At 45.8% G+C, this 17,311-nt stretch overlaps 2 protein-coding genes and 1 long non-coding RNA gene across 5 annotated transcripts in view; 1 reads left to right on the top strand and 2 right to left on the bottom strand.

Moving 5' to 3' along the window:
* AP2B1 (adaptor related protein complex 2 subunit beta 1) overlaps positions 1-8,369 on the bottom strand; it is a 58,414-nt gene extending 50,045 nt beyond the window's left edge. Inside the window, exons 1-4 of one of the 2 annotated variants that reach the window (XM_080982877.1) lie at positions 7,997-8,369; positions 4,033-4,090; positions 2,889-2,994; positions 1,259-1,394 (exon numbers count right to left, since the gene is read on the bottom strand). In XM_080982877.1, coding sequence (XP_080839003.1) covers positions 1,259-1,394; positions 2,889-2,994; positions 4,033-4,069 — 279 coding nt within the window. In that variant the 5' untranslated portion in view covers positions 4,070-4,090; positions 7,997-8,369. The remainder of the gene's footprint in view (positions 1-1,258; positions 1,395-2,888; positions 2,995-4,032; positions 4,091-7,996) is intronic. The other variant, XM_080982876.1, reaches the window with a different exon arrangement.
* Positions 8,370-8,684: 315 nt separating this feature from the next.
* On the top strand, positions 8,685-12,367 carry PEX12 (peroxisomal biogenesis factor 12). 2 transcript variants are annotated; one of them, XM_080984062.1, is made up of 4 exons: positions 8,685-8,778; positions 9,287-9,452; positions 10,150-10,712; positions 11,866-12,367. In XM_080984062.1, exons 2-4 carry the CDS (start codon positions 9,327-9,329, stop codon positions 12,263-12,265), a joined length of 1,089 nt encoding a protein of 362 aa, XP_080840188.1. In that variant the 5' UTR covers positions 8,685-8,778; positions 9,287-9,326; the 3' UTR covers positions 12,266-12,367. The 2 variants fall into 2 exon arrangements, with proteins under 2 accessions (XP_080840188.1, XP_080840189.1); XM_080984063.1 differs by having other exon boundaries at positions 8,704-8,778; positions 9,319-9,452.
* A 1,678-nt stretch (positions 12,368-14,045) lies between these two features.
* Positions 14,046-17,052, bottom strand: LOC308464614. Its single transcript, XR_013980111.1, has 2 exons — positions 16,941-17,052; positions 14,046-14,228 (listed from the first exon to the last, which is right to left on the bottom strand). It is a non-coding gene; the product is annotated as an uncharacterized lncRNA (long non-coding RNA).
* Between the last annotated feature and the right edge of the window lie 259 nt (positions 17,053-17,311).

Genomic DNA, 17,311 nt, shown 5'->3' with positions numbered 1-17,311 from the left:
CAGTTTACTACCAGGGCAAGGTCAAGGTGTTACTATTGGTGTATCAAGCCCTTAGGAACTTGGGATCATTTTACGTGTCAGATTGCCTTACCCTGTATATGCCCACTCAACCGTTTCAATCTGCTGGCATGTAATACCTGTTTCGCACCTTTAGCGTGGCCACACAGACACTCTGGAACTCCCTGCCTATTGACACCAGACAGGCACCTTTACTGTACTCTTTTTAACACCTGCTAAAACAATCTTGGGACACGGGTGGCGCTGTGGGTTAAACCAGAGCCTAGGACTTGCCGATCAGAAGGTCGGCTGTTCGAATCCCCCTGATGGGTTGAGCTCCCGTTGCTCAGTCCCTGCTCCTGCTAACCTAGCAGTTCGAAAGCACGCCAGTGCAAGTAGATAAATAGGTACCGCTCCAGCGGGAAGGTAAACAGCGTTTCCGTGCGCTGCTCTGGTTCGCCAGAAGTGGCTTAGTTACGCTGGCCACATGACCCGGAAGCTGTCTGCGGACAAACGCCGGCTCCCTCGGCCAATAAAGGGAGATGAGCGCCGCAACCCCAGAGTCGGCCATGACCGGACCTAACAGTCAGGGGTCCCTTTACCTGTGTTGTAACCTGCCTTGATTTAACCTTTGACTTTTTAATTGCCATATTTTTTGCTCTATAAGACTCACTTTTTCCCTACTAAAAAGTAAGGGGAAATGTCTGTGCGTCTTATGGAGCAAATGCAGGCTGCGCAGCTATCCCAGAAGCCAGAACAGCAAGAGGGATTGCTGCTTTCACTGCGCAGCGATCCCTCCTGCTGTTCTGACTTCTGAGATTCAGAATATTTTTTTTCTTGTTTTCCTCCTCCAAAAACTAGGTGCGTCTTGTGGTCTGGTGCATCTTATAGAGCGAAAAATACGGTGTTCTCCGAATGTTTCAAATAGGCCTTTTTAATTGTTCGTATTTTACTGTTTTATTCTTTTCGTAAACCGCTCTGAGGTCTTTTTTTCGCTTAAATCATGCAGTATATAGATTTTATTAAATAAAGCTATTCTCCTAAAGATGTGCAGCCCTGCCTGAAGATACTGAGGCTTGAACTTGCGATGCTCTTTCACTGAAGAATGGCTCTTCCTACAGTCGGAGGACATGCTGCCTATAAGGATGTCATCATAACATCGGGGTTCCTTCTGCATGCAACCCGGCCATCGCGACAACTGGCACTTTGCTGGCATGTAGTAAAATTAAAGCACCCATATTTTCCCAACTGCCCCCATTACCTTCACAAAACTGTTGACTGCCATGATGGCCATATCCGGCTGGCTTTTGGCATAGTTCATCAAGTACAGGTAGACCAGCTTCTTCAGCTCCAGGTTGTCGGTCTGCATGCAGTTCACTACATCTGGGAAAAGGGAGCTAGATGATAGAGAGGGAGGGAAGGAGAATGTTGAGTTGAAGCAGGAACCCTGAAACTGGAAGCAGACCTCCAATATTCCAAGCAAATTATTATTATTATTATTATTATTATTATTATTGGGAATATTTATTTACATTTTAAAGGAATAAATCTCAAAGCGGTTTAACGACACACTAAAACATCTAATTAAACATTGCTGAAGTATACATTCAAAGCAACGTAATTAACAGGAAAGTCAAATACTATCTTAAAGATTTCAAAACAAAACACTGCAGAAGAGATCAACTACTGAATGCACGTTTAAGAAATATAATGACCTTAAACAGTTTGAAAGAAAACATTACCAAAGGCAGTCAAACATAAAACACACTTTTAAAAGAGATCTGCATTGCCTAACAGTAGGGCCGGCCCCAACGGAGGAAAAACTGAAGCGTGGAAACCTAACTCAGGGTCTCAGGTCAGACTTGCAAGCTGGTGGGTGTGGCTGGGCCAAAACAGCCTGGCAGGCCTGATTCAGCCCATGGGCTGGAGGTTCACCACCACTACCACCTGCCCTACAGAATTTGGCAATAGGGGATCGTATGACCCTCCTGTTTTTGCTGGACTGCCCATGATGTGTTGGGGCTGATGGGAGCTGGAATCTCAACAATCTTTAGAGGAGGAACATTTTCCCCTGAGTATGCCCAGAGATTGCTTCCTCCATGACAGCAAAGAGTCCCAGACACATGGACCAGAGGTGGGGAGCCTGCCGCTCTCCCAGTGTTGCTGGACTTAAACTCCCCTCACCCCTAGTGACTGGGCACGGTGCACTGGGGCTGATGGGAGCTGGATGGCAGCAATGGCTGGAGAAGAGACGCAGCTTCCTGCATCCCTGCTAGAGGGCTCCAGCACTGCGGAGACAGAAAGAGAGGAAAAGGGGTGTTACCTTATGGGTAAAAGCATATTGGGAAATGATACATAATGAATTGAAAAAAATGTTCAAATGTACTTTCCCCAAAAAACCAGAGTCCTTTCTGTTGGGGATAATTCAGATTGAAATCCCCAGGTGTCAAAAAGGTTATTTATGTATGCCTCTACTGTGGCCCATGTTTCGTTAGCTCAAAAATGGCAAATAAGCAAGGTCCCAACCAAAGAAGAATGGCAACTTAAGTTGGCAGAATATGTGCATCTTGCAGACTTAACATATAGAATAAGAGAACAAGAAGAACATACGTTTAGAGAAGACTGGAAAACATTTCTTGAATATATGGGAAATAATTGTGTACAGCTGAAAACGCTGGCAGCATTAAGATAAATCCAACAGTGTAAATAAGCTTTGATGGATGTAATAATGGAATACTGAACGGTATGGTTTTTGTAAAATATGCAGGGATTTATGATATGTAAAATGAACCACAGAAAGAGAAGGAGCGAAGTCATTGATATCGTAATGATGTAAAAATGATTACTTTAAATTGTAAAACAGAAAATTTAAATATATATATGAGCGTTACCTGACATCCTTGCCCACGGTCATGGCAGCAATGACCTTCTTTACAGCTTCTTTCCTCTTCTCCTTCTTCTCATTGTTGAGCTCCGCTTTCAGTTCAAAGATCTCCCCTGAAATGAAATGTGAGGCCGTGAGAGAGAGCCACAGTGTACAGAAATAATATGGCATAATGATTACTCCTGTTGGTTTGGGCCAATGGCCCATCTAGCCAAGGACCCTCTTCTCAAAGCAGCCAACCAGACGCCTGTGGGAAATGTACAAGAACCCAAGCACAACAGCATTTTGCCCTCCTGCATCTTCCACCAACTGATATTTCAGAAAGCATGCCTCCAACTGTGGCAGCAGAGCATAGCCATCATGGCTAATGCCACCAATAGCCCCCTCTTCCAGGAAAAGGAATTCCCCACCGCTCAGGTATCATGCAGTATACCCAGTATACCTGAAGGAGCATCTCCACCCCCATCGTTCTGCCCGGACACTGAGGTCCAGCTCCGAGGGCCTTCTGGAAGTTCCCTCCCTGAGAGAAGCAAAGTTTTAGGGAACCAGGCAGAGGGCCTTCTTGGTAGTGGCGTCCGCCCTGTGGAAATCCCCCCCATCAGATGTCAAAGAAATTAACAACTACTGTATCTGACGTTTAGATAAGGCAGTCCTGTTTAGGGAAGTTTTTAATGACTGATGTTTTAATGTATTTTTAATCTTTTGTTGGAAGCCACTCAGCCACTCTGGGGAAACCGAGCCAGATGGATGGGGTATAAATATATTCTAATTCTAATTCTAATTCTAATTATTATTATTATTATTATTACTACTATTATTATTACTACTACTATATTCAACCTAAACAGCAGGAAAATTGCTTTAGAATCCATCTAGAACATTTCCCAAGGACTGAAACGGAGACTGATTCAGCAAAACCTAACATTCTGCAGACACGGACTCGGCAATGGTTTTATAGGATGGCTGCCAACGCGTTTCCCTCAAACCCAGTGGAAAGAGAGGTGGCATGGAAGGAAGAGCCTCCATGTGATCTAGCATGCTGCCTAGGCTTTTGAACCACATCTGCATCATTCCCAAATCCTCCCCCCCCCCCGCAGCCTAGGTATCTCTAGAAACAAGCTGCAATATCACATTAATGAGTGGAATCTAACCTTTTTTATTGGTGGTGAAATATTTGGAGTCCGTCATGATTTCAAGTTCTTATCACACCTGGAAACAAACAATATAGCAATATTTTAATGCTTAATAATAATAATAATAAAACCTTATGCCGTTTACATAAAATGGTACAAAATAGTTCTTTAGAGAAGAGCAGACATAATACAATTATCAAAATACATTTAAGAATTAGGCTTTATACTCTTCCGGATGCTCTGAGAATTAGGTAAGAGGGAACTTTATCAATTTGAAGCATTAAAGAAAAACTCTCCTGGGTCAGACCAAAAGTCCATCTAAGAGCACTTTTATCAACAGAAACCCACTGGAAGATCCCAGGCGGCTCTCACAGACATCTCCTGCTTTTTTCTAGCACCTGTCAGAGAGAGGTATTCTGTTTCTCCATTTTTAATCCTATATTCACAAAGGGTCACACAGAAATCCACCCATATCCATAATCCATCACCTTTTTGCCCAGTCTTTCCGTAAGTTTGGGCACTGTCATGTTATTCACTCATTCTTTTTTTTGCATTCAAATCCTGCCCTATATATACATATATACATATAAACATACATATATACATACGCACACCCCACCCTCTCATAAAATATCAGGGTGGCATAGAGCAATATAAAATTTGTATTAAATAAAAATGATTTTAAAAATAAGTAGGAAATCGATCTTCCAGTATGGTCGTACCAACACGTCAGAACTTCCTGTCTATCAACATCAGGTAGGTTGCCTGTTTAAAATGAAATTGTTGAGGTAAGTCTTTCCAGACACACAGGAGATGTGTTTTAATCTCTTTCACCATTAATTCTAATTATTTTAAAACAATTTTACCTGCTTTTTCTTGGCAAATTAAATATCGTTTGTGAACTGCTTAGAAGTTTTACTACAATCAAGCGGTGTGCATAAATTTTGTAGGGAGAGGAACTTTTTTTTAAAAAAATCATCCAAAGCAGTACACAACAATAATTAAAATGACTGGCTGAATAAAAAGTATTTTAAACAGCTGCATAGCCTGTTGGCACACACACAAAAAAACATCTTTCAGAGAAATTCCTGAAAGTTAAAAGCAAGGATGCCTGCTGAATCTCTGCTGGAAGGGCCTTCCAAAGAGACACTAAATATCTGACTTCTGGATGAGGCCATCCTGTATCCCTAGAAGAATTCACATAATTCATTTATTTGCAGAACTATTTTATATTTCTGATCAGTAGGGGAGGCCAGTGGGCGATGGTGGCTGTGGAATGCCCTCTCTAGGTGGAACTTAAAACACTCCTATCCACCCAGGCCTTTGACGGCCAAAATATACTGTTCCAGGAAACCCTGAAATGATTCAAAGTGAAGATATGTGATTATTATTATTTCTTAAAATGAGTTTAGGGGTTATTAGCATTTTGAAATGGGATTTTATTTTAATGGCATTGTTTTGCTGTCTGCCGCCCTGGGCTCCTTTGGGAGAAAGGGTTGGGAAATTTAGATAGATAGAAATTAAATAGAAATCTAATTGACAACAATAATGCAGGATGCTGGCATTTCGAGATTGCAGATGTTTTCCCATCCCTGGGTAAAATTAGTAGGGAGGGATGCCTGAGCAAGTTTTTTAAACCAGGGACAGATGAAAAACCTCCCATAGAGTCATCTAGCCACCCCACAGCAGTCTAAGCAGGAGGGGTGCCTCACCAGTGGCAGTGCATTTTTCTAGGAACCAAGATCTGATAGACCAAAAGGTGATTTTGGCAGGTGGGGAGCATCTAATGACCTATCGCGCCAAACCAAATTCCTGGGAACTGTGAGGAGGGGAGGTAGATACATATCCTTTACTGGAAATTTATTTTTGTTCGTTGAATTTATATAAATATTACCTGGGCTGCTTACAAAGAAACAAACAGTGCTAAAAAGTACAATATATACCATGATTCCAATAATCAAAAAGCAATAGGAGGTAAATACTAATAAAAATTACAAGACTTAAAGGAACCTGGATTTAAAGCAGAATTAAAATGCCTGAGTGAATGAACAGGGTGAGTGAACCTGGCACAGAAAAGACCAGAAATTAAGATTCTGATAACAGCATGAAGAAATCTGATCTATTTCTCTAGGTATGATACAAAGCCAGGGGTCAAAATTGCAATCTGACACTGATGCAGAATTTTGTCACTGATGCATTCAAATTTAAGGGGGGGTGGGTTCCAAGGAGTCCTGGAAACAAATCCATGTTGTAACAGGACAAATCTTTATTTGTGTAAGATTCAGAAATGTTGATATAAAGGATGCAGAATAGACTTCCCAAGGCCTCATCAGATCCTAGTCCTAGCATGTATAAAGGGTCAGACTGCCCTCTGAGAAACTGCAAAGTGCGTTTCCCTCTGCATATACAGAGTGAGTCCTTTAAAAGAGGCCCCGGGGATATAGATTACGCATGTTCCACAGGGACTCTTTTAAAACACTCACCCTGTATTTCCAGAATCAAAAAAGGAGGGATTTCCAGTGCAAAAAGTCTTTATTTCTGGCCCAGGTTAAAAATCCAGTCCACCACTCCAGCTTCTCCAGCCCTTCTGGCTAAACTGGGGGGTGGGGGCACGGGTAGAAGCTCTCCTCCGAAAAACATTTGAGTCTGCTCTAAGCCTTTCCTCTTTGGTTTAGTTTGGGACCTGTTCAAATTAAATGAACAAGGATGATCTGCTATGCTCTCTCTCTCCGTCAGACTCAGAACACCCCTTCCAACCTGGAAATCTGAATCCAATTACAAAGATTTGGGATGAGAAACCCAACAAGGAAGAGTGAAGGTTTCAACTGGCCTTTGCATGGAGGGGGCACTACCCCACCCCAGTTTCCAAACCCTAAAAAGGCAGCAGAGGAAGGAGAGGAAGAGGCAGGTTTAGGAGGGGAGATAAAAAGAGGACAGACTCTGCCTCCATCCCATGCCAGAATCTCGACCAATTTCAACCCTCTCCAATATTCCATTTTATGTTCAGTCCATTTATACCAAATCTCCAAGACACTCCTCCACCCCCAGAAGACTGTCTCTGACCTGACCCAGCCCTGCCTCCATTCATAAGACCAGGGCCAATTCCCACTTTCCCTCTCTCCACCTGCACCAGTGAAAAGGGGAAGGGTACCTAATTTTCAAGCAACCTCCACTGTAGAAACCCCACTGGAGTTCCCCCCACCCAAACCCCAGGTCCTCCCATTCCTTCACTCCAAACAAGCCCATCCTTCATTTTCTCCAGCCTCCCATCATCAACCAACTCCGAATGCCTTTCTTCATTCACTGGGATGCTCCACGATCTCTGTCACCTGCCCCCCACATGCTGCCCCACTGCAGGGACAACTCTACCTTGCAATATTGCACACACCGTACAGACTGTAGGTAAGCCACTCTGGGCGCCTTTGGGGCTGGGTACAAATAATCTAAATAAACACTCAGATTAATAAATGATTAAACAAATTACATTGTTGTTGTTGTTAATAATAATATTAATAACACTGCCAAGGCCCTTCACCTTGCTCCATAATAATAATAATGGTAAAAGCAATAATGGCAATAATAATATTACTGCCAAGCCCAACCCCCCCCCCAGCACAACCTTGGGGTAGGGGGGAAATAAAGAATCCTTCTAGTCTGGGGGAGGGGCACGCAGCCCCCCCCCCAGCTCTCCTGAAAGGCATGCCCCTCCCCCACCCCATCTCAAGCCCCTCCTTGGAGGGAGCCCCAATTGCAGCCCTCCCCCCTCAGCAAGCAACAGAGGGCTCCCCTAAGCCTAGCAGCCCCTCCCCCAATGGATGCTGCCCCCTTTTTTCGGAAAGGAGAAGGGATGTGCCCCTCCCCTATTTCCTCTCGCCCAGCCCAAAACAGAGGTATCCGTCGCCCCCATCCCCGTTTCGAGACACCCCCCCACCAATTCCCCCGAGGGGCGGGGCCACCCGAAGGGCCCCTCCCCCCGACTCACCTGCAAGGGGGTGGCGGGTCCTCGAGAGCCTCTTTGGCTGGCGGGAGGGGGGGCAGCAACGGCCGCGGAGAGCCACAAGCAGCTCGGCTGGGGAGGCGGCCGGAAACCGGGATGTCTCGGAGGACCAACCACCCGTCCCCGCCACGCCTTCTCGCCTAGAGCGTCGCGCGGCCACAGAACTTGAGGGGCCTAGGTCGGCCCACGCTCACTTCCGGCCGGAGGGACATAGATATAGAAAGGAGTGAGTGGCCCATGTGCAGACTTGACACCGCACTTGTTCGTTTCTTTTTTTTGTTTGTTTTTAAATGCCGCTCATCATACTCTCAAAGAAGATATAAATACGGGGGTTTTTGAACCACGGAGATGACGAAGGCTAGGGAGGAGACGCTTTATCTTCCCCCACCGGCAATAGCGGGTTTCCGGCCATTGCAGGAACTTCCACCCTCCTTATCATACTACTACTTCCTGGAAAATGTTCAATTTTATATATGAATAAAATCTTCATTATTGCATATATCTGTGCGTGTATGTCAATACGCACTTTTTATATTTAGTAAAAAAAAATATATAATATATTTATATTGCTTGCTATATTATACATTATTTATACAATATATTAATATGCAACAAAATAAGATGCCTAATGCTTAGCCCCTTCCTATCTCTACCTTACCATAGAGATGAGGAAGAAAGGCTAGAACAATAGGCTTCCCCTGAGCTACTTCCGGTCTCACATTTGGACCAGGAGACAAGGAGACCCATGGAGTGCAGGAGGATCTGAGGTTGTGCTAAAAGGGAAGCGCGGGGAAGGGGAGGAAAGGGAAGACCCCAGCTCCTAATAATAATAATAATACCCCGCCCATCTGGCTGAGTAGCCCCAGCCACTTTGCCTTTCCTTCTCCCGAGGGGTGGCTGGTGATGGGGGCACAGACACAGGAAGCAGCCTCATGCAGAGTCCGGCCATTGCTTTGCATAGCTCAGTATTACCCACACTGACTGGTAGCAATAGCTCTCCAGGGTCTCAAGCCAGAGGCTCCCCCCATCCTATCTGGAGATGCCACCGGGGCTTGAACTTGAGACCGTCCTCACGCCACCCTCCCTCCTCCCAAGTGCAGGTGCTGTAATTTCCCAGCCTTCAACTTTTCCAAAGGCTAGGAGCTTGTGAAGCTTCGAGTCCAAAGCAGTAGGGCGTCAGATTGTACACCGAAAGTTGACGCTCCTCCAAATCCAGAAGCTTTGTGCGCCCTATAAACAGCAGCTTGCAGTAACCATTTTTGTTCTTTCCGTAAGATTTCAACAGCAATCCGGATTTTCCATTCCAGAAGACGCCATGGCAGAGCATGGGGCTCACCTCACTGCGGCCTCCATCTATGAGGACAGGCCATCCATCTTTGAGGTCGTTGCCCAAGACAGCTTGATGTCAGCCGTGAGGCCCGCACTGCAACATGTGGCCAAGGTAACAAAAATGCCCCATGGGCAGCATTCCACCCTGCTGAGTGGTATTCAGCAGGATGGCCTACTGCTACTTCTCTGTGCTTCTGGGACCGGCCCAAGATGGCTGTAAAAAAATGTTTTAAGTGTATTGTAAGGTGCATTATACAAATGTGACACTAGATGGCAATTGCGAGCTATGGCAAAATCAATATATTTTTCAAAACTTTTTTTTAAAAAAGCATTTTCACATTTTTATTTGTCTAGATTCAACCTATAGCTACTGCTGATTTCAATCATCCATTGAATATCTTTTATATACCTGCTTGTCAGTAATTCTAATGCTTTATATTTTTATAAACAGCTTTAATCAAACAATATATAAAAATTTTGTTAAGTGAAATAACTCAGTAAGCAGCCCAGAAGCTCAGGAGAACCTAGGAAGCTGTGTTTTACCTTGCATGCTTTTGCAAAGGGGCATCTGTTTGGCCACTGGGAGGCTACTGGACTCGATGGCCCTTTGACCTGGTCCAGAAGGGCTCTTAATTCTTATACCATTGTTCCATCTAGCTCAGGATTGTCTACAGCAGCCTTCCCCAAATGAGTGCCTGCCATGCTGGCTGGGGCTGAGAGTTACCCCTGAGAAAATGCAGCTCTTATCAGGGATGGGGAGGGGGGAGACTTCCTACCCCTTACTTAGGCCTTGCTTTCTCTTGCGCCAGGTGCTGGCTGAATCCAACCCTGGCCGTTACGGCTTCCTGTGGCGCTGGTTTGACGAAATCTATGCCCTCCTGGATCTGCACCTCCAGCATCACTTCCTCTCAAGGTGCAGCGCCTCTTTCGCTGAGAACTTCTACAGCTTGAAGAGAGTGGTGATGAGTTACGGGGGCAGCAAGCCCAGGCAGAGGTGCTCAGTCACTGCCGGGTTGCCACGTAGGCCTCACTGGAAATCCGTCTGCCTGCTGGTCCTCGTTCCCTACCTGAGGACCAAACTGGAGGCACTGGTTTCCCGTCTCCGGGAGGAGGACGATTACTCTATCCACCCGCCATCGTCGGCCTGGAAGCGGTTCTACAGGGCCTTCCTGGCCGCTTACCCCTTTGTGAACTTGGCTTGGGAGGGCTGGTTCCTGGTCCAGCAACTCTGCTACGTCCTGGGGAAGTCCCGGTACCACTCGCCCATGCTGATGCTGGCTGGCGTCCAGCTGGTCAGGCTCACGGCGGAAGATGTGCGAGCCTTAGAGAAGGCGGCAGCGGCTGTGAGCGGGAGCCCACAGCCAGCAGGAAGGTGAGCTGAAATGGGGGAACGGGCAAGCTCTGAAAGGGACATAAGGACAGCCAAACCATCTGTCTGGACCAGGGCAGTGCAGCACGCATGCAGGCTATTTTGGCAGCCCTCAGCAACATTTGACACTTGCAACCCTTGTGCTGCCTTCCCAAAGCCAGGTAAACAAGGTGCTGGGTTTTGGGAAGGAGGTGTGATGGCTCTGGCAAGATCCCACCTCTTTCCCAAAGCCTAGTGTTTCTCCAGCTTGGGAAAGAAAGTGGGAGGGCTTTAGATCCCTGCCAGAGCCTCACACCAATATATTGGAGCAATCTACAATTGGGCAAAAGATTCCTGCATTGCAGGAGGTTGGAGTAGCTGACCCTTGTTGTCCGTTCCAACGCTACGATTCTAAGATCATAAGACTAATTGTGCATAAAACAGTACGATAAATTCCAAATTTTAAAAGCTGAAATTGGAAATCAGGTAACTGTTCTATCCTTAATTGCCTACATATGAGAATAAAAAAGTTTTCAGCAGGCAGTTTAAAAGCTGGCACAGAAGGTGTGTGCTGAATCTCCATTGGTAGAAGATTCCCCAGTTTTGGGCAGGTGAACTAAAGACTCGGTTTCTTCCTGTTGTCAAATGAGCCTCACCAACCTGGTTAGCTCAGTTGGTTAGAGCGTGGTGCTGATAATGCCAAGCTTGCAGGATCGATCCCTATATGGAACAGCTGCATATTTCTGCATTGCAGGGGGTTGGACCAGATGATCCTTAGGGTCCCTTCTAACTCTACAATTTGATGATTCTAACTCAAGGAACCCACTCTGCTCCTGCAGATGAGCTCAGTGATCGAGCTGGAATATAAGGGTTCAGGCAATCCCTGAGTGGCTCAGGGCTCTGCAAATTAAGAGAAGAACCTTGAGACTGGCATCGTAGCAGATGGGCAGCCAGTAGACAGTTAGCAGTAGTGTCAATTTTTTTCGGCCAGATGTCCTCATCAGCAGTCTGGCCTCTGCATTGAGCACCAGCTGGAGCCTCCGATCCAGGCCTCAGGGCAGCCCCACAAAGACTGCATTACATTAATCCAGCCCCAAGATACTGACTAAGTGGTCAGCTGGCAGCAGAGAAGATGCCTTCACTCAGTGCTCTTTTTTATCTGTCTTGTGTCTCATAGCTTGAAACGGCAGGTACAGTCTGCCGCAAAGAAAGCCTTGGGCGGCCTGGCTTTCTCCCTCTCCACCGGGCTCTCTGTGGGCGTCTTCTTTCTCCAGTTCTTGGAATGGTGGTACTCGTCTGAGAACCAGGAGTCCATCAAGTCCCTGACAGCTCTGCCTACCCCTCCGCCGCCCGTTCACCTGGACTGCAGGGCAGGCTCCCCGCTCTTGCCGAAGCTCAAGACCGTCTGCCCGCTGTGCCGCAAAATCCGCGCCAACGACACGGCCCTCTCCACCTCCGGCTTCGTCTTCTGCTACCGCTGCGCCTACAACTACGTGAAGCAGCACCAGCGGTGTCCCATCACAGGCTACGCCACGGAACTCCAGCACCTTGTCAAACTGTACACCCCTGAAAACTGACAGAGGTGGCCCATTCCTCTGTCTCAGGCACCATGTGGCTGGATGGGATACTTGATTATGTTTTATGTGTTTCTCTTGTACACACATGAAATTTATCTGCTACGCAGGCATCCCGTGATGTTTTATTGGTGGTCTCTGTGAGCTTGGCTACCGTATGAAAAGCAGGCCTTGAGACCTCTCTGGTTATCTCACTTAACTTATTTCTCCTGAGGAAGATTAGCTGAGTGAGATAACTAGAGAGATAAGCCTGCTTTGCCTTCTTCCTTTCAGTACATGAAGGCACACCTCCACTGCAGGCTCCCATATATGAGAACCCAGAAGGCTCCTTGTGCACAGAGTGGTATGCCTCAACTTTCTTACTGGCTCTTTTGCTCAGCTAATTTCCCCCTGTAACAAATTAGGCTGTGATGGGTATCAATGCATGTGTCCCTTCCAGAGTCCGGACAAATCTAATCCAAAACTGCTACAGTGGTACCTTAGTTCTCGAATTTAATCCATTCAGGGAGTCCATTCGTCTCCCGAAATGGTTCGGAAACCAAGGTGTGGCTTCTGATTGGCTGCAGGAGCTTCCTGCACTCAATCGGAAGCTGTATTGAACATTCAGCTTCTGAAAAAAACGTTTGCAAACTGGAACACTCACTTCCAGGTTTGCGGCATTGTTTGACTACCAAGGTACCACTGTATTCGCATTTCAGGGAAATCTGTTTACAGCTTCCCAGGGGCAGTGTTTACGGGACATTAACCCTTTCCTCCCTACCACCATCTGCTGTGTTCCTGAGGCTGCTTTGGTTTCCTCCAGCTGCTATTTACATTTTTAAAAAAAGTGCTTGCTAAGTTAGATTCACAACATCCAATTTGGTCATGAGAGAGAACAATTTATTTATTGTTTTAGGTTAAATATATATATATTCTGCTCTTTAGCCAAAAAAAGAGCTCCCAGCAGAGTTTACTGGTAAGACAGTTCCCTCTGCTGACATGTAATATAAAAGACATGACACAAAAGGAAAGGGGTTTAGGAGGGAATAGGGTGGGAAAGCACACTTGTCTTAGTCACAGGTTTCTCACCATGAGCTTTCAGTAGTTGGATGTAAAGCCCCTTCATTCCCATCCGTCCCCAGCAGCCTGATGGAACAGGTGCTACAGATGAGAGTTGGTGGAGAGCTGCATGGTGAAACTGTTCTTTTAGCCAAGGAGCTGGAGATGCCCCAACTAGAGAACTCTCAGAAGTCAGGGCCTGGCTCTGGTGAGCACTACAGGAACGCACAACCTGTGTCCCTCTAGATGCTGGAGCAAGGGTGTGGAGAGTTCTTAGGGCAGGCATGGCCAAACTTGGCCCTCTCGCTGTTTGGGGACTACAATTCCCATCATCCCTGGCCACTGGTCCTGTTAGCTAGGGATGATGGGAGTAGTAGGCCAAAAACAGCTGGAGGGCTAAGTTTGGCCATGCCTGTCTTAGGGGATCCCTATTCCCCTCACGTAGCTACAACTTCTGGATTATCAATGCCTCTTCCCAAGGAAACTGGAGCTTTGTAAGAGGAACCAGGGACTCCTAGCAACTCTCTGCAGCCTTAGTAAGCCACCGCTCCCAGGGTACTTTGGAGGAAGGCGCGGCTGTTTAAAGGGCTATGACACTGCTTTAAATGTACAGAACAAATGGGCCCTAGGATGGCCAACTGTTGACTGCAGCTCCCCTCGGCCCCAGCTAGTGTGGCAAGTAACCCAGCAATACCATGGAAGCACCTTGTTGGTCAGCCCCACCATAAACTATGGCAAACGACGCTTTTGTGTCCAATTCCAGGAGATGTTCTTAATATCTGGTGAGGGAGGGCAGGGGTCAGAGCAGGACTCTGATAGGAGGTATTCTCCTCCAAGGGCTCCTCTTCAGGAGCATGGCACTTGGTGTATGAACCTCCCACATCATCATCACCTCTTCTATGCATCAACAGGAACAGAAGACCATTACCTGCAAGATATGGAAACAGAGGTTCCTGTTAAAACGTTCAAGCGAATGCGATCCAAAAAACATATAAGACAAATAATGTTTTACACCACAATTCCCATCATCCCAAGCCACCACATCATTTTGGACTCTTCCTCAACCCCAGCCTTGCCCTTCCGGCTCATGGGAGTTGTAGTCCAAATCATTTGGAGGGTATCAGGTTACAGGAAAGGCTGGATACAACAATTCCCAAATAAAAGTTTAGCTGTCACCAGTGAGCTTCATGGCTGAGCAGGGATTTCAACCCTGGTCTCTCCTAGGTCATAGACTCGGTTTTTTATATACAAAAATGTATAAATGATCCTGGTTTTTCAGCTTCCTTGAGCTTGAAAACACTGTATTCACAACTGCAGGTTCTTAAAAGTATTTAGATTCCTTAAAACATTTTCTTGGAATTCCAATAAAATATACTTAGAATTTCTTATTTACTAAGAGTTCCAATAAAAATAATTTCCAATGAAACTTCTGATTTTTTTAAAACTTATAACATTTAATTCACATTCAGTGTGCTTTGCTAAATGTCCCACCCCTGCAAATCAAATATTTCCATTTAAATACTTTTGACCACAGGAAAAGAGAAATATTCACACAACCTGCAAAAATGCTATAGCAGACATGCAACCCTAGATGCACTTACTAGGCAGCAGGTCTAGTTTGAAGTAAAGATGCATGTTTAGGACTGCCATTATAATTTATTTATTTTTGCTTAGATGTGGGGGAAAAACACAAGATCACGTAAGACATTGGCCATTTTAATTCAAAACTTTCTGCCCTCCCCCCCCCCCCCCCAGTTCCACACTGCAATCACTACATGCTAATTCTCCAGATTGTATAGCTACTCTGGAGTAAGGCCCACTAAATTCAATTGGGCTTAACTCCCAGACAACATTAAGGTGTTTTGTTTTGATATCAGCAACCTCCATTACAAAAGCCACATTGAGCAGTGGGATTTTTGCATTTGCAAAAGCCACTTTGAACAGTTTACACATTTGGAAAGTTGCAATCCTGAACACGTATTATTTATTTGTCAGCAGCCTCATATCCAACATTGCTCAGGAATTCTTAGAAGCCAAAATAAATCAATGCAGCTTTGAAATCAGTGGTTAAAAGTAGTTTTTAAAGGTTCAGTCCTCCATCTTGATTCAAAGGGGCATCCAAGGTGGATTCCAATCCACCTTCTGCCCAGCCCTGGTTTACTATTTCCAGCAGTAATTTAACAGAACTCTTATCACAACCCCAAGTTAATACTGATGGGGTTAAATGAATTAAATAAATAAATAAATAAATAAATAAAATAAAATAAAATAAATTCAATAATAGTAATAATAATAATAGTTTAATTATTTCATTGCAATTTTGTTGCCTTACGCCCAGCACAGTTTACTTGAATACATTAATTCATGGTAAGTGATTTGAGTTATTTGTTCATAAAGGCCGGTGTTTGTTTTAGTATCTTTCACATCTTAACCTTAAGAGATTGATAAGATCCCAACCACCACCAAGGAGCGATCACCTGCATGCAGACAGCCAAAATCTGCTCAGAGAGAAGATTACGTGATCATGTCCTGGTCAGAGCCAAACCAGAAGTTGTGGCAATACCAGGTCAGACTATACTTCACTCATCATTGCCTCTGGCATATCTTACAGGCAACCCCGGGGCTGTGGCTCAGTGGCAGGGCATCTGCTTTGTGTGCAGGAGATTTCAGGTTCAATCCCCAGCATCTCCAGATCTGGACAGGAGAGAACCCTGCTTAAAATCCTGGAGAGCAACTGCCACACCATGGAGATGGTCTGGTTCACAATGAAGCAGCATTCTACATTCCTAGTTAAATCAGGGCCTTAATAACTTAAGAAGTGTCTGCAGGGTTCCTCAGCTTGGCTCTGAAACAGGGCTGACTCTCAGGGTGCTTCACACTGTAAATGCATCAATGAGATACTGTAACTGAGGCAACAAAGAGAGTTGGTTGGTTATTTAAAAAAAACAACAACTTGCTGGATTTCCCTCAGAAAGGTTAAATCATATGGACAGACAAAAGAAGAGCCCGGGAGCTGATAAGGCTAAAAGGGAGCCCTTCTAGTCCAGCATCCTATTCTCACAGTGGCTTAGGCCATAAACAGCAACACCCCCCCCCAATCAGTGCCTCATAATCTTTTGCAGTGAAAAATGCACAGATTTAAATTAGGTAGGAATAAAAATGCAACCAGTCCCAAAGGCGTAATGAAAACTATCATTCTAAAGCAATGATAGTTGCTAAAGTATCTGAAACCAAGCTGCAGCAGACCAATAAAACGAAATAAGCCGTTGGACTTTCTGACTACGCTACTGAAATATAGATTGCAGAGTTGGAAGGGATCTCTAAGAACCATCCAGTCCAACCCGCTGCGATGCAATGGGGAGACTGAATTTAGTGGGGCTTTCACAGGCTGAAATCCTACACTTCCTTGCCTGGGAGTAGGTCCTAGTGCACTCAACGGGGCTTACTTCCGAGGAGACACACACAGGCAAATTTTAGCCTCCCTTACTAAGAAGAAAGCAACCATTAAACCAAACGAGGCTTACTTCTCGGTGGAAAAGCACAGGATTGCCATGCAACCGGTTAACAACATGCAGGAATAAGGGTGGAACTCTGGGGTGCGAGTTAAGCCGTTTAAAGGCACGTTTAAAGCAACACTTACTTCCCGCTCAGTTTCCTCGCCGCCATCTTGCTCCCAAACTAAAGGTGGCTTCCGCGGCTTCAGCCTTCTCTCGCCTCTCAGCCAATGGCAGCTCTCCGACAGCTCAGGTGACATTCGCGGCAAAAGCATCCGCTCGGATCCCTGCCGGCCACGCCCACAGCTGTAGAGGAAGGAGGGAACGAGCGGGATAGGCGCGCGTGCCGCACTTCGGGCTCCCATGCGAAGGCTGCCAAACGCAGCACAAAGACACTCTGCAAAATGAGAGGCCCCCCCCATTCGATCTATGATTCATAATGGTGGGGGCCGTATGTGGCTCGCCAGATGTTGATGGACTCCTAATCCCAATCGCCCCAGCCAGTAAGGCTAGTAGC

The sequence above is a fragment of the Podarcis pityusensis genome (genome assembly GCF_964106645.2).
Source record: "Podarcis pityusensis genome assembly, chromosome: 15".
In the NCBI taxonomy this organism is placed as follows: Eukaryota; Metazoa; Chordata; class Lepidosauria; order Squamata; family Lacertidae; genus Podarcis; species Podarcis pityusensis.
The sequence above is the reverse complement of the archived record's forward strand: the minus strand, read 5'-3'. Positions and strand labels throughout refer to the sequence as shown.